This window comes from Setaria viridis, chromosome 4 (genome assembly GCF_005286985.2).
Source record: "Setaria viridis chromosome 4, Setaria_viridis_v4.0, whole genome shotgun sequence".
NCBI lineage: Eukaryota > Viridiplantae > Streptophyta > Magnoliopsida > Poales > Poaceae > Setaria > Setaria viridis.
Genome location: NC_048266.2, coordinates 35365237 through 35381039, shown reverse-complemented (window position 1 = coordinate 35381039; position 15803 = coordinate 35365237). Strand labels below are relative to the sequence as shown.

The window sequence follows — 15803 nt, the reverse complement described above, 5'->3', positions numbered from 1 at the left end:
ATTTGCCCTAGGTGGTACTTGGGAGCAGGGACCATGACAGCAAATTGGAGCATGCCATGACAAATGTGTCACCCTCTCTAGCACAGTTGTTGGCCTTGTCGTCTTGCACTTTCGAAAGAACAAGAAACGCTCGTAGCACGCAGCAGACGTGGCCGGTTTCACGTTCACAGAATGACAGAACCGCGCCCACTCCACTCCCACGGAGATGGAGGCGATAAGAAGTTGACAGGCTGATCCCCAAGACCCCAACCGAAAGCCGCGACGCGAAGCCTCTCCTCTCCTCTCCTCTCCTCTCCTCTCCTTCTCCCTCCTCCAGCACCGGCAGCCGTCAAGCTCCTCTCTCCCACCCGGAACCGCGCCCCCGCAGGAGCACGTACGACACGACGACAAGCGGCAGCAACAATGGTGGCGGCGGCCGTGGCCGAGCGGGCCTACGCGGCGGCGACGCGGTCGGCGCTGGCGGCGCTGGAGCGCAACCTCATCCCGGACGCGGTCACCCGGCGCCTCACGCGGCTCCTGCTCGCGCAGCGCCTCCGCCAGGGCTACCTCCCCTCCGCGCCGCTGCAGCTGCAACAGCTCCTCCAGTTCGTCCACTGTAAGTACCAACTTCTACAATGTATGCCAAGGCGGCCGCCGGTACGGCGCCGCCGTCTCTCGGTGCCGCGCGCACGGCGGTTCTGTGTGCTGGGGGGTTCGTGCGAAAGGTGGGGTTTTGGGTCGAGTGGTGCGAGGAATGCTCTATTAATAATATACTTGCAGGGCGTGGCCGTCAGGTGGGATTGCTTCCATTAATTTGGTTTTTCTTCTGACAAATTGTACTCGCATTAGAGGACAGGAAGAACAGTAGCTTCCAATAGGAGCGTTTTAAACCGTTTGATTTGGTTTTGATGGCCGAGGTCAGAAGGAAACCGCAAAGATGGAGTGTAGCTACAGGATATTGACTTGAGGGATTAACATCTCGTGGTAGTGGCTAAATTTTTTTTTCGAATGACATAGTACATACGCGGACGCTCACATACACGTGCACATCCAAAAGACTGAGCCTGCAAATTTAGAAAAATACGAGCATCAGTGTCGAGTCGAGGACTCAGAACGCTGGTGGGCAGGTTCTTGCCAGTGCGCTCTCAGTTCGCGTGGCAGTGGCCAATTTTCCCGTAGCAGCATATAAACCAATCACACGTGCCATTCTCTTCCTGCAAGTACTGTGCTATGTGTAATTTTTTTTTCTTTTTGATGCAGCTCTTCAAGAGATGCCCATTGCGATAGAAACGGACAAAGCTAAAGCCCAACATTATGAGTTGCCAACAACATTTTTCAAGTTAGTGCTCGGAAGGAATCTCAAATACAGGTTCGTACCGCACTGTGTACGCTAGGACCAGGTCTTCTGCTTATGACTGACCAACAATGAGTCTGCCATTCATATGGCGGTCTTTGAGTGACCGATGTGCAATGTGTAATCTTTCACTCCTAGCAATGATGTGTTATCTTTTGGTGGATCCACATGAACCTTGCAATTTGTTGTCAATTAACACAGCTACATTGATATTTCCAGTTCCTGCTACTTCCCTGACGATTCAAGCACCCTAGAAGATGCTGAGGTTGCAATGATGGAACTGTATTGCGAGAGGGCAAAAATACAGGATGGACAGAGCATCCTTGATGTTGGATGTGGATGGGGATCCCTTTCACTGCACATTGCAAAGAAATATAGGAACTGCATTGTAACAGGGATATGCAACTCTACCACACAAAAGGCTTTTATAGACGAGCAATGTAGGTAAGTGTTAACGGTTTCAGTGCTTAGGTCGTTTGCTGAGTCCATTGTTTTTCCTTGTACTGCCAACTTAATCATGTTCCACATAACACTTCTAAATGGCCATTACAACCTATTCGCGACACTGCATTTTATTTCATCTTCGTCATGTTAAATTATTTGTTTAATTTGTAGTTATTTCAGCTAATGAACCCACTACCATGAGTGGGTTAATGATATGTTTCACCCTATTTCCTATGATTAGTTTTAACAAAATTTATGTTTGGTATGCATCTTTATTTCACCAATATGCAGACAATAGATCTTATACCACCATTTGTCCAAATAATTTTTATTTCCCTGCCTCTAATACTACAATTACGTTTAGGGAAAATGAGCTATCAAATGTTGAGATAATTGTGGCAGATATCAGCAAGTTTGAGATGCAGCGTTCTTTTGACAGGATCGTATCCATTGAGATGTTTGAGGTATAATGTAGTTTTGTTCTGATGTTGTCGTTTTGTTATTCTTCAAGGCAAATGACTCATTGCCTGTTATGCAGCACATGAAAAACTACAAGTCACTTCTTACGAAGATATCCAAGTGGATGAAAGAGGACAGCTTATTATTTGTTCACTTCTTCTGCCACAAGACATTTGCATATCATTTTGAGGTACATTTACTAACTATTATCCTGCATTTTCACTGGTCACTTGGTACCGGCGTCATAGAAAATGGTTTGCTTTTTATATGGATCGTTCTGCCACCAGTTAACGCCAGCAAGGGTAGCTGCATTTGTATCTGTCTGGTGCACGTAGGCATGTAGCTATGTTTTGTGTCAGCTTATGCGCGTCGTACTTAGAATCTTAATAGCAAATACATTCCAAGTGAACTTAATTTCTCAACATCTGATCCTTACCGAAAAATAACATAGGAGTTCCCTGGTGTAAACTATAAAGTTATAATTCCTAACCATCACCAATGTCGTGGGCTCTTATCCTGTTATTAAAAAATGAAATAAGTTCACCTCTTTTTTTAAGTTATTGGTGATTTGATGTGAAGAAGTGTTGCAATTTATATGTAGCTGTCATGTGAATCATCATAACTTCATAAAGTCAACAGGATAACAATGATGATGATTGGATCACAAGATATTTTTTCACTGGAGGAACAATGCCATCGGCAAACCTTCTTCTCTACTTTCAGGTGGTTTCGAACCATTTATATTTCTCTATTTATTGTACTTCTGTTACACAGTTCACCAAAAATGAATAATGGTTGGCTACTGATCAAAATTTGTATGAACGTTTATATTTACTGAATCTGGTCAACATATGGATATAGATATTTACTGACTATATGTTCATGCAGGAAGATGTATCTGTGGTCAATCATTGGCTTGTCAGTGGTACGCATTATGCTAGAACTAGGTATATCCCTCCCAAAGTCCAAACTATCTATGCCATAATAATCCATGCATTCTAACATGATTTTGAATGTTCCAGTAGTTAGTTAGTAACTCCTGTGAGTAGTCTGTGACTATTAGCGAGGAAATGAAAACTTGGATGTCAATCTTGATCTTGTGAGTTTCTCATTTTGCACTCTGCTACTGTCGAGTTTATACGATGTAAGGACTAAATGACAGGCAATGAAGTCATATCTAAATTAGCGCTGAAAGAGAGAATACAACATACAGTGTATATTAATTGACCTAAGCACTTCTGCAGTGAGGAGTGGCTGAAGCGTATGGACCGGAGCATCGTTTCCATTAGGCCCATTTTTGAAAAAACTTACGGGAAGGAATCAACTACCAAATGGATAGCTTATTGGCGGACATTCTTCATCTCTGTCGCTGAACTTTTCGGGTACAATAATGGTGATGAATGGATGGTTGCACATTACCTGTTCCAAAAGAAGTAGGAGCTGCAGCTCTTCTTTTTCTCATGCAAAGTACAATCACTGAGAAGCACCCGTTCAGAAGTCGTTTCCCCTGTAGCCCCAGTAGTGATTCAGTAAGCTTGCCGTGTGCCTAAACGAACAGCCCATTTTCATGCATTCAGTTGTACTTGTATTTAATAAGGTGCTTCACAGTGGTTTCACCAATTAAATAGCAAATCATGGTGTTAGAAGTTCATGTTGTACGTCATCAGTCCTTGTTTTATATGTTATTGAGTTACTCCTTCAGATGTTTTGTAAAGAGCATACCTTTCTGTCTCCTGGATGGCACCTTCATAAGAATGGCACCTTCATAAGAATGGAAGTATGGAACTACAGAACTGAGAAGGATTGATGTGCAGAGACTACATTGCAGTACTGGCATTTCATCATGTTGTTACTTGATCTCAGTGAAATCACTGAAACATGGTAGATAGCCGTTCCAAGAGTTAAAAACAAAAAAACCAAAGTGACCCTTCTGATAAGAAGTATCCTTGCAAAGCATACCTACCAGACCATATAGCATTTAGCCAAAATTGAATTTCAGTAATAATTTTTAAATCTTTCAACAACAAAAAGCCTGTTAGGCTATACCACTCACCAATCTTAAGCGAGCAAAATAACCTTTTCCCCCCTACAACACTAACTTTTAACGCTACTACATTATACATCTATTAGCTATTTATTTACAGCTGAACTCAAAAGGTACAATGATGAATCAAATTATATGCAAACACAAAAATACTAGTCATCTCATGATTTCAAAAAGATGTATGCAACTTCCATTGCTGTATCGCCGCTTGCAACGAATGGTTGGGAATTATGGATAGATGTGGAAGCCTCTGATTGTTGACCGGGGATACCTTGTGTTTTTTTAGCCAAGCTTTAATTGCCCTGTGCTCATAGGTGTGGCCATCAGCAGCAACATAAGGATTTTCCATTACCTCCTGCATAACAAATTGAAACTTCTACCATTTAGCTAGAGCAAATTGAAACTTCTACCATTTAGCTAGAGCAAGAAACGGTACTTCCTCCATTTTAAATATATGATGTTTGCGACAATCTAATTAGCTTGTCCTAAACATCATATATATAAAAATGGAGGGGGTATTTTGCAGTAAGGTCCTTAGCCAGTTTTACCTGCAATATAGGGCAGATGAAGTGGCTTGGTGCGATGATGTTTTCGAGCTTCAGAGAAGCAGTTACCCTGCTCAGGATATTTTCCAATTCAGGAAGTACCTCCGACTCAAGATTTGGTCTGTCCCTGCATTTTAAGGCTGTACACCGCAACCCAAGTTTTGCCAGCATCTCTGCCTCAGCAATTGGCCAATCAGTTTGAGACCGGTCAAGAATATCAGACAAAATCCCCTTTTCAATTGCCTCTTCTACACTGCATATCAGCCCATGTGGACGTTTGCCGGTTAGTAGTTGAAGAATGATGATCCCCAATGCAAAAAGATCTGATTTTGGTCGAACTGTTCCTGTTAATTGGTACTCAGGGTCCATGTAAAACAGTGTGCCGGCAATGACAGTTTCTCTGTACTCTGTAAGCCCTTCAGGAACGAGATCTGATATGAGCTTAGCAAAACCTACATCACCAATTTTGCTTACATAATTCTTGTCCAGCAAGATGTTTCCAGGCTTTAGGTCACGATGGACGATAGGCTCTGGTTTCGTTCCATGCAAGAAAGCAAGCCCACAAGATACCTCAAAGATAATTTGGAATCGCAGAAACCAATGGAGTGGTTGCCCTTTATTGTTGATAAGTTGGTCTTCAAGACTCCCATTCTCCATATATTCATACACAAGGCATCCGATTTCAGGACAAAAACCAAGCAGTAAAACCAAGTTGGGATGGTGAAGTTTGCTAAGAATCTCCACCTGAATGAAGTGACACAACAGATCCATGTAAGTCCTTCATCCACAATAAAAGATCAAAATATATATTATTATGCAGCTCTCATGCATGGTTATGGAGTATGGACAACGGATTGAAACTGATATGAAATATAACATGTAAAAAAAAGGGTGGATTGATCACCACCTGAAGTTTCAATAACTATTGAAAAAAGTCATTACTGTCCAATGAGAAAATTAGAAAAATATAGATAAATGTACCTCTCTCAAGAATTCATCGATCTTGTCACTGGAATCTTGTTGAATAACCTTGACAGCTACTTCAGTGTGATCAAGGGTACACTTGTATACAGTCCCATAGCCTCCCTCACCAATCTTCTTTGCATCAGAAAAGTAATCTGTGGCAAGCTCTATTTCATGTTTCGAGTACTGCCTGCAACTTTTTCCTGTTGACAAAAGAGCATCCACGACCTTAGCCTTCTCAGTAGACACCATGTTAGCTACAAATTCAGCCTTGTGTTTGGAATAGGCCTCGCGAGCAAATGATTCTTTTGCCATCTCAACTGCTCCAATTGCATGTAAATGTTTTGTCTTCTCATCTGCAACAGCCTGTTTCAACTGTTCCTCTCTCTGTAGCGCATATTGCACCTTATTCACATCTTCATGGCACTCGCCAGAAAGTATCTGAATCTGAAATATCAGAGATCAAAAGATAAAATGTAAAAAAAAAAAACTTACGCCAGAGGAGGGGGGTGCTAAATGAAAGACCAAAGTACAGATGGTAGCAACCAATTCAGAAGATTATTATTAACCTTTTAAAAGCATGTAAATAATAATGTTTTGTAGTGAATTGACAAACAGAAAAAGCTTGTCGCTGACCTTTTCCTTAGCATTGGCTAGATTCTCACAAGCTCTGTCATACATCATCAAAGTATCCTTCAGCTCCTTCCTCAGTGTTGCTACTTCATCTACAGGTTGAGACTGCAAATCAAGCCAGAAAACAAAGTCAGCGTTGCAATATTGTAGAATGGCTCAGTTACCAGAAAATGGCATGATGCATCTGGATGCAAGCCTTAGTCAGAATATTATCAAGACTGGAAAAACATCCCTGACCTCTTCAACTGAGGTTAAGGCAACATAACGAATTTCCTTGAATTGGCCAATAGCATCATTATCTTTGTTCCATTCTCTCCTTGGTGTCTTTCGACCTAAGCTTCCTAAAAGGCCTCTTCTGTGGCTTTCTGAACTTTTAACAGCATTCGAAGAAGTGCTAAGAGAACTGCAGACTTGAGAGCATGAGTCCGAACTTGAATTTCCAGAATATTTTGGTATTTCATCATCAGCAAGATTATTCAATGAGTGTTTGTCCTGCAACCAGTCCCTCTGTATTTGATTGAATGCTTTATGACTAATTGACTGAATCTTTGAATTGTTTGACTCTGTAAAGAAATGTATGTTTAAGAGTTAATAGGAGCTCAGCACAAATGGTAAACAGAGACAAAAGTATTGAAAGAAAGGAAACTAGTTGACACATACTGCTCGTACGAGCCAGATTTGCAAATTTCATTGTTAATCTGCGGCGGGACACAACAAATACATTGCAGGAACTTGGCATAGTTTTCAGAACCATAAAAGGCACATCTTGGATCCTTAACATCCTGAAAAAGGAAAAGGGGCGCCATTTATCAGCAACTGACTAGAAACCAATGTGGCGATAAAAAAAGGCAAAACATAATTTGTTTCTTCTTATGCATTCTGTGTTGACAATGGGTTCAACCGAGCAACATATAAATATTATCCTTTGAAGTGATATCTATTAAGTATTAACACAGTTAGACAAGAAGAACTGTAACAACAAGTTATGCAGAAAACACAGAGCACAACATGGAATATACAGGGTTTAAACTGGAAAGAAAGTAGAGAGCTTTAAGCTTTTCAACTTGATAGGAGTTGGTACGACTTCATAAACAGCTAATGGAAAAAATTAACTAAAGTTACATAGGACCGAGAAAGAGTCTAGCAGGCTACCACAAGCAACAAAGTAGATCCACCAAACAGATTTGGCAGTTGAGGCACATATTGATTGCACCTAACTCTACAGCAGAAAAAGGAAACCACCTGTAGATCATAGAATTTGCAATGAGATCAACTATTTTGTCATTGAAATATTGTATGGTAACCTTTGCAGAACGAAAAAACTGTAGCAGAGGTTTGTGAATTGAATTGTGATGCAAGATGGCGAAATCTAATGAGACCCTGTGGGAGTTTCAGGCCCTCCCAAGAAAAATTCTTTTGCATCTTTGCATGTACATCTTTGAGCTAATCCCAATTTCCAGAAAAGAAGATAACCGAGTCTCTTTTATTTTGCAAAATACCCCAAAATTGGGGCAAAAAGCACAGATCAGCATCAATCAGGACCATCCCTGCTGCTGTCACTCTTGCCAAGGGTAGGTTAGTCGTGTCATATTCAATTGAAAATCATAAACATGCTTAAAACTTAAGAGGTTTGTTCTTCATCAAAATTAGAAGACCAATCGCAATGTACATGCATGCACCTATCATATTTTACCAGCCAAATGCGTAGGCACATCTCGCTATCTCAAAAGGTATTATCCTTTTTGCTACCTAGTCAGTTTGTTTCTTTTTCAACTTCCGGTGCTCATCACATCGCTTTTGGCCTTTGTGCTCTCAAAAGCGAACTCTAGCCTTTTGTGCTAGAAGAAATTTGTAGAAAAAAATTAATAAAGTTGAACCCTGACCTCTTGAATGAGCTACGCTTTCAGAGGTAAAATTAGTCATATCATGTTCCATGCAAAACATAAACAGGTGAAAATAGAGGTTCAGTTTCCACACAGAAGGTATGTTCATTCAGCTACCACCCTTTTCCACACAGAAAGTAAAATTAATCCTATCATGTTCCATGCAGAATGAGGCACATCTTCAAAAGGGAAATCCCTTTCCGGTCCATGTCCTGTCCTGTGTCCTCCAGTTTTCATTTCAGCAACTCAAAAGTGAAAATTTAGCCACTTCTGTACTGTACCAGCCTACCAAGGGGACAAAAAGTCATCAGAATTAAATCCTCACCTCCGGAGCCAGCTGAGGGAGGCGGATCCGACCACGAGGCTGCGGACGCCGGACTCCGCCGCGTAGCTCACCAGCGCCTCCGCGACGCTGTCCCCTTCCAGAACCACCGTCTCCACCTGCGGGATCCAATTTGCATCGATCAGAAGGGGCGCTCTTAGCAGCGAGAGTAATCAATAGAAGCGGGGTTTTTTATGGCTGCGCGGCTGCTGCACCGGCAAGGAGAAGCAGGAGCACTCACGGTTCTGCGGGCGCAGAGGCGGCGGAAGGGGAGGAAGACCTCCTGCGCGCGCGCCCGGCGGTCCTGCGCGTATATCTCCACCACCTCCCGCTCCATCTTCTCCACCGGCACCCTCTCCCCCGCTTCACCGGCCACCAGAGGAGAGAGGAACGCATCGTCAGACGTCAGCTCGCCGCCGATTCCGAACCGAAATGAAAAGGAGAAGAGAAGTGGGGGGAGAAGAAGTGATCGAAGGGGAGGCCTCCTTCCTTACATGGAGACGGCACGAAGGAGACGGGCGGGATGACGTGGACGAGCGCGACGCGGCCGCCGGCGGGGACCATGGTGGCGGCGGCCCACCGCGCCGCTCGGCGGCTGCCGCGGCCGTCCCCGCGCACGGCCACCGCTACCTGGGCAACCCCGCCGGCCTCAGCCGGCGAGGATGAACCGTCCATCCCGGCCGCGGCTAGCAGGAACGGCGGCGCCGGAGGAGGAGAGGGCCTTGTGAAGTCAACTCAGCCGCTGCTTCTGCGGCTGCGGTGGCGGGGAAGCAACGGCCGGGCAGGTTCCTTTGGGAGCTCGGGGCGGCCGTTGGGTTTAATGACGGGTTACCTCAGTTCAATGGATGCTGGCATGCTGCTGCGGCTGCAGTCGCTGCGACTGTGACCTTTCATGCTGACGTGGAGGCTTGGGGAAGCATCGTTGGTGGGGCCCAGGGTGGGACCCACGTGAGCCGCGTCCGTGGCGGGCGAGTTTCCAAGGGAAGGAGATTGGAACGAAAGGTGGAGCTGCCCGAGCGGAGCGTCCGTTTGCGATCGGTCGTTGGTTTCGGGATGTTGAGCTTTGACCTCGTTGGACGGTGGAGATTGCTCCACAGGATGTTTAAAGGTCTTAATTTCAGGTTTAAAGCAAATTTTCGGGGATTTGGATCTCATTTCTTCCGATCCAGTTGACCATGAGACTCGAGTATGCTTGGTCCTGGATCGCACGGATCGATTGTGATCGATATTCGGTGGCCACCACTCGTCGTTTCGACATAGACAATGTGGATTCTTGTTTTTCTTAGAAAATAAGGTGCAAAATACTCGAATTGTCTTCATTTTCAAACTACAATGGTCTTGCGAGATGATTATAGTTTGTAGAAACCCATCGTAAAAGATGCTTGGACTTGGACTGGATGTGCCTTTCTTTCTCCAATACATGTGTAATTGCGGTGTAAATGGATAAGAGGTTATCAGCAATCTCATGGATACGCTCATCCGACCATGAATAGTTCCCAAATGGGGTTAAAATGGGGGAGAGGATTCTTGTACGTGGAAGTTTCTTCAAGTTGCACTTTAAAGCATTTCTAACCTTAAGGACTAAGGAGTTCCATTTATTCATCCACAACGTTCAAAAAAAAGAAATAAACCATTTTATTCAGCCACAACGTTCAAAAAAAAAGAAATAAAATGCCGGCAATAGAGAAAAAGCAAAGCATTGTTTCCAAGAGGGAAAAATAGAAGTTGAAAAAAAAAGTATGGTAATAAGAATTCTGAATTTGTGTGGGGGGGAGGTGTCGCTGGTAGCCTATTTGGATGTACTATTGTTAAAGTTTAACAAGTACTAAAGTTTAACCCATCTAAAGTTTAGCACTTCCACCAATTAGACTCCCATTTGAAGATATAGCTAATGGATAGAGCTAAAATCCATGATATCACTTTTACCTATTTATCTTCTCACCACCGTACTTTCTTTATGCCCCTTTTGGTCTTTCACTTTCTCTCTCTAGAGAGAGACCTTAAAAAGATGCTGGCGTAAGCAGTTGGTGACATCACGGGGATGCGATAGCTGATCTTTTTCTATTTTATATGCACAGCCACACAGATTGATGTGAATACAGTCCATCAAGAGAATTGACGACCATCCATGAGTATACACTCAAAATTCAAGAAAACTTTACTCGGAATATTGGTGATCGCTGAAGGTTTACCTTGACGTACAGGAGGGGTCGAGTAGAGAGAGGGTCCCTAATCTCTGCACTTTTACATCTCAAAGGCAGAATTGCTTTACAAAGAGGGAAATGAATATAATGCAAGAAAGAAGCAATGGGCGCTGTTAAATTATATAAAATAACCACATGCACCCTTTTCTATACCGATCGGCACCCGTGTAGCACATGGTAATAACAGTCGCAATCGGTTTTCTTTTTTTGAAAAACTCGCAATTGGGGAGTGATGCCAAACCTTTTACATCGGTGAAAGAGATCGACTACGGGGCACTGAGAGTTTACGCCAAATAATCCAAACCTTGATTTATACTTCCTCTATCCTAAATTATTGATTGTTTTAACTTTTTTAAATTTATAATTTTTCTATATATATGTGCAACTAGATATATATTGTCTTGATACGTAGCAAAATTTATAAACATAGAAAAATTAAGCGATCTACAATTTGATACGAAGAGGGTAAGCTAGAGCAGTCGCTGGCTCACAGCTAGAGCGGTCGATCTTAACTGCATAGGAGCAACTCTTAATCTCTCGAAGAAAGAAAGAAAAACACAATGAAGATGTGTGTGGTGATGGTGCATAGCAGTAGATCGCATTATGTGTATGCCATGTAACGCCCTTGTCATCACTCATCAGTAGTCTAGTCTCCCAGCAGTTTCTCTCGAGGATCACGACGACACCACCGGGCTTCCTAGCTTTTTCCTCGCAAAAAATGGAAGGGTGCGCACTGTTCCAGCGCTACGCACGACTAGACGACGCCGCGCTGGCGAGACAACGACGGCTAATCCATATACCAGACAAAAATCGTACGATGCCCACACGAAAAACAGTCGCCAGTGACTCTACTTCAGATTTTCAGTCAAAGAAGAGTAATAAGGAGGTGTTTGGTTCCTCCCTAAAATTTAGCTCATGTCACATCGAATGTTTAGATACTAATTAGAAGTATTAAATATAAACTATTTACAAACCCGCTGCACAGATGGAGGCTAAACGGCGAGACGAATCTATTAAGCCTAATTAGTCCATAATTTGACAATGTGCTGCTACAGTAACCATTTACTAATTATGGATTAATTAGACTTAATAGATTCGTCTCGCTGTTTAGCCTCCAACTATGCAATTAGTTTTATAATTAACTCATATTTAGTCCTCCTAATTAGTTTCCGAATATTCGATATGACACGGACTAAACTTTAGCTCGAGGATCAAACGCCCCTAAGTGTACAACGCTTGAACTCCAGAGGCCGGCACTCGGCTCCTGGCACTGCACTGGTAGGCTACTAGAAGGTCACTCTCTGTGCTGGTCAACGCCTCGTCAACCGGTTGCCACGAGGGGACGAGCGACGGAGGGACCACACGGTTTCCCAGAGCATATTCCGGGGAGAAACGTAGGTCAACGGAGATGTCAACAGCCGCCTGACGGCCTGACTGACAGACGGCTCGGAGGTTCTCCTCTCGTCAGGACAGGTTCTTTGCCAGCAGCCGTACTTTACTGCCGTTTCATCTGTGCGACCAAGTACTGTCCACCGACCAGAATTTGGTGGATTTGTCTGTTTTTTCTTTAGGATGGGTTCTTCTTGCTCTAAGACCTTCGAATCCTATCAGTGACAACATCATATTCCTTGGTTCCATGACAAATGCAAAACAGAAGGGTGTAATTGCTTCCATTGCAGGAATTAAGAAACGGTTAACTTCAGAACAGATAGATAATGTCGTTGTTTGGCCTTTCTGCATATCCGGACAGGTAGTGTGCACAAAGCAAAAGAAAATGTGCACCTTCAACTTAAAAATAAACAGCACACATAGCTAATAAACGTGGAGACGTCACAAAGCAACACAAAGGAAAGAAACCAGCTGCTTCGTAGTATGCCCTCATTTGCAAACGTGCCGTTGTCTTTTGGGCAAAGCTTGCCAAAGTAACAACTACGAACACGTATATTTTGTCATACACCTTGTCGAAAAAGAGGAAATATGCAATCCTCCATGTTTTCTTGAAAAGCAAGATGCAAAACACCACCCATAGACCAACAACCCATCCTGACCCGAGCCCAAGGTAGAAGAACATTGGCTCGGTTACATGTGCAGCTTTGTTTTGACTGCCACAGCCATGATTTTTTGCAATAACTCCTGAGCAATTTCTTCGGAGAGGAGGCCCACAAAGGCCACTGTTGCCACTGTACATATCTGGATGTTCCAGGTAAAGGGTGTCAAGTTGTGATCCTGATGGTATTCTTCCTGATAGATTGTTGTATGACAGGTTCAAGTAGCTCAAATATGACAAATTTGACAGGCTTTGTGGGATATCCCCGGAAAACTTGTTGCTTGAGAGGTCAAGTGATTCCAATGATCGCATGGAGCCAATCTTATCTGGAATTTTTCCATTCAAGTAATTCCTTGACAAATTTAAATTTTTTAGAAGCTCAAGAGAAGATAATCCTTCTGGAATTCCACCAATTAAGTGGTTTGATGGCAAGTCAATGCTCACCATGCTGGGAAGAGCAAAACCACCATAATGAAGTTCTTGGCCCTTTGTCAGAACAGATAACATACTTGGAGATGTATCAAAGTACCAATCTTGCTCACCACCATCATGCTTACCATATCCTGCCATCGCCGTCAAATTTGACAAACGGCAAGGTATCGCTCCTGATAAACTATTGCCTGCTAGATTCAAATCATGAAGTTTCCCAAGATTTGTAATGGTGAAAGGAATGTTCCCGTAGAACAAATTATTGCTTAGACTTAGATACTGTAATTCCATCAAGTCCCCAATCCAGATAGGTAACCTTCCAGTGAACTTGTTCCCTGATAGATCTAGGAGCCCCAGCTGTGTGCAGTCTTGCAGAAAAGATGGGAACATGCCAGAGAGGTTGTTCTTACTTAAAATAAGAGCACTCATTTGTGACATCGTCCCAGAGCATTGAGGAAATTCTCCCTCCAAAAGATTGTTGGCTAGATCTAAGATACGTAGTTCCTGCAGTTCGCAAATAAAATCTGGGATATGACTTGAGAAGGAGTTGGAAGACAGATGCACCCAGCGGAGATTTGGAGTTCCAAAGTTTGATGGCAGAGGTCCTGAAAATGAGTTACTTTAGAGGTCCAGTCTTGTAAGGTTTTTTGGCAACAGGGGTATTGGACCAGTTAGTTGGTTTGAAGCCGAAAAGAGTCCTTTCAGCGACATGATTTCCATGTTTTTTTTGGCAACCCCCCATGGATCGAGTTATTGGACATATCCAAAAGAGTGGCCTTTGCAAATGCTGTAGAAAACCAATTGGGAAGTTAATCAACTATTCCTGCGCTTGAAATGTCAATCCGGTCAATATCCAGCAGATGTTTCAGCAGAAAGGAAACAGAGGACCCATATGACAAGATGCAAAATACGCATCTTCTAGTCTAATAAAGGGCGGTAACCACTCAGGACCTACTGCAATTTCCAATTGATTATAAGACAAGCCTATCATTCTTAAGTTCCGAAGTCCAGCAAAATGTTCTTCTGTGATGACACCATGCAAATTATTAGAACCAAGGTTCATCACAGTCAACTTTGTGAGCATACTGATCTCAAGAGGCACAAGTCCGGTTAGTTTGTTGTCATGGAGTTCGAGAGTGACTAAGCTGACAAATCGCCCAATCCCAGTTGGTATGGTTCCGTTGATAAAGTTACCTGCCAGATTCAGTTCTTGTATTTTCTGGTATGAACAATTCATCTGCAAACTCTCAATCAACTCTGTCATGTTCCCAGACGAAAGAGATCCTTCTAGGTTTAGGATTTCTAAATCGCACAGGCTCCTCAGCAAGCATGGCAGCATCATGACAGAATTACGCACTGAAAAATCGAGGATTTGGAGGGACGACATACCTGCTAGTGCATCGGGGACCTGACCAAGTAAAGTACCGAATCTAAGGTTCAGGTACTCTAGGCTTGTCAAATTCCAAAACCAACAAGATGCCGCTGTATGATTAAAAATGTTCGCAGAGAGATCGAGACTCTCAAGTTTAGTGACGTTTACGTATGGGAGCGACTGATTTGCACATGCAAGCTTGCAGTCATAAAGAACAAGAACCCTGAGTGAAGGGACCATGTTCACGGCATGAGCCCAATTGGATGCTTTGCTGAGGTCTACTTTCCCCAAATCAAGGTACCCTAACCACTGCAGTTGTTCTACCCATGACATATCCGAGGAGTTCATCCTGTCGTTGCCGGAAATGTCAAGATACTGAAGCTTCGAAAGATTACCGAGCTGAGGAGGCAGCACACCGTAGAACCCAATCTTGGAGGTGTCGAGATATTCAAGGTTTGAGAGATTACTGAGCTGAGGAGGCACCACACCCTCAGGCCAAGTGTTGGAAAGGTCGAGATATTGAAGTCTTGAAAGATTACTGATACCGAGCTGAGAGAGGACCATACCGGCATCGCCGCCGACTCCGAGCCCCGTGTTGGAGAGGTTCAGGTATCTCAAGCTCCCCGGAAGCCTTGGTGATCCCTCCTGAAAGCCGTTCCAGCTAAGATCGAGATGCTCCAGGCGCTCCAGAGAGAGCAGAGGAGCTATCTGGAATTGCAGAGCTGTTGCTTCATCAAAACATAGAGGTTTTGTGACTTTTGTCGTCGAAGTCATCGGGGCCACCAAGGATGTTATCATCATCGTCATCGTAACTGAGATCGCAGGGGACAGGCAGGGCTCGGAGACGAAGCTCGAGCACATGGCCAGTAACGTTGCTGCACCGGACACCCCTCCAGCAGCAGCAGTCATGGTCTTCTTCCTGCCACGACGCGAGGCGGCCTGCAGGGTCGCTGGCGACGGCTCGCCTGAAGGAACGTCTCCCTCTCGTGGGGTACGCAGCTCGCGCTAGCGACGCCGTTTGGCTGGTTGGGTCGTTGCTGCAGTGCGCGTGCATCGGCGACAAGGAAGAAGCTGTTCCAGGTGGCGGCGGCAACGGCAATAAGCAGCAGCAAGAACCTGCTGGCT

General features: G+C 43.9%; 3 protein-coding genes across 4 annotated transcripts; 1 reads left to right on the top strand and 2 right to left on the bottom strand.

Annotated features, from left to right (window-relative positions):
* Window positions 1-201: 201 nt before the first annotated feature.
* On the top strand, window positions 202-3937 carry LOC117852371 ((S)-coclaurine N-methyltransferase). The gene is made up of 8 exons (XM_034734435.2): window positions 202-595; window positions 1240-1348; window positions 1553-1777; window positions 2142-2241; window positions 2316-2426; window positions 2876-2959; window positions 3125-3183; window positions 3481-3937. Exons 1-8 carry the CDS (start codon window positions 403-405, stop codon window positions 3671-3673), a joined length of 1074 nt encoding a protein of 357 aa, XP_034590326.1. The 5' UTR covers window positions 202-402; the 3' UTR covers window positions 3674-3937.
* A 276-nt stretch (window positions 3938-4213) lies between these two features.
* Window positions 4214-9437, bottom strand: LOC117852369 (U-box domain-containing protein 34). 2 transcript variants are annotated; one of them, XM_034734432.2, is made up of 10 exons: window positions 9121-9437; window positions 8868-8989; window positions 8630-8745; window positions 7574-7663; window positions 7082-7203; window positions 6659-6984; window positions 6425-6526; window positions 5807-6235; window positions 4829-5569; window positions 4214-4635 (listed from the first exon to the last, which is right to left on the bottom strand). In XM_034734432.2, the coding sequence occupies exons 1-10, from the start codon at window positions 9299-9301 to the stop codon at window positions 4450-4452; spliced, it is 2415 nt and encodes an 804-aa protein (XP_034590323.1). In that variant the 5' UTR covers window positions 9302-9437; the 3' UTR covers window positions 4214-4449. The 2 variants fall into 2 exon arrangements, with proteins under 2 accessions (XP_034590323.1, XP_034590324.1); XM_034734433.2 differs by lacking the exon at window positions 7574-7663 and having other exon boundaries at window positions 9121-9436.
* A 3037-nt stretch (window positions 9438-12474) lies between these two features.
* LOC140220057 (receptor-like protein EIX2) lies at window positions 12475-15801 on the bottom strand. The gene has a single exon (XM_072293293.1). It carries the CDS (start codon window positions 15585-15587, stop codon window positions 14172-14174), a length of 1416 nt encoding a protein of 471 aa, XP_072149394.1. The 5' UTR covers window positions 15588-15801; the 3' UTR covers window positions 12475-14171.
* Between the last annotated feature and the right edge of the window lie 2 nt (window positions 15802-15803).

What these genes read in the sequence shown, in the direction of transcription:
- LOC117852371 (XM_034734435.2), top strand. Translation starts at nt 403, where the DNA reads ATGGTGGCGGCGGCCGTGGCCGAGCGGGCCTACGCGGCGGCGACGCGG. An exon ending in TTTATAGACGAGCAATGTAG is followed by an intron (nt 1,778 to 2,141) that starts GTAAGTGTTAAC and finishes AATTACGTTTAG; the next exon opens with GGAAAATGAGCTATCAAATG. An exon ending in ACCTTCTTCTCTACTTTCAG is followed by an intron (nt 2,960 to 3,124) that starts GTGGTTTCGAAC and finishes ATGTTCATGCAG; the next exon opens with GAAGATGTATCTGTGGTCAA.
- LOC117852369 (XM_034734432.2), bottom strand. Translation starts at nt 9,301, where the DNA reads ATGGACGGTTCATCCTCGCCGGCTGAGGCCGGCGGGGTTGCCCAGGTA. An exon ending in GATCTACTTTGTTGCTTGTG is followed by an intron (nt 7,204 to 7,573) that starts GTAGCCTGCTAG and finishes TTCCTTTTTCAG; the next exon opens with GATGTTAAGGATCCAAGATG. An exon ending in TCATCTGCCCTATATTGCAG is followed by an intron (nt 4,636 to 4,828) that starts GTAAAACTGGCT and finishes TTTGTTATGCAG; the next exon opens with GAGGTAATGGAAAATCCTTA.
- LOC140220057 (XM_072293293.1), bottom strand. Translation starts at nt 15,587, where the DNA reads ATGACTGCTGCTGCTGGAGGGGTGTCCGGTGCAGCAACGTTACTGGCC.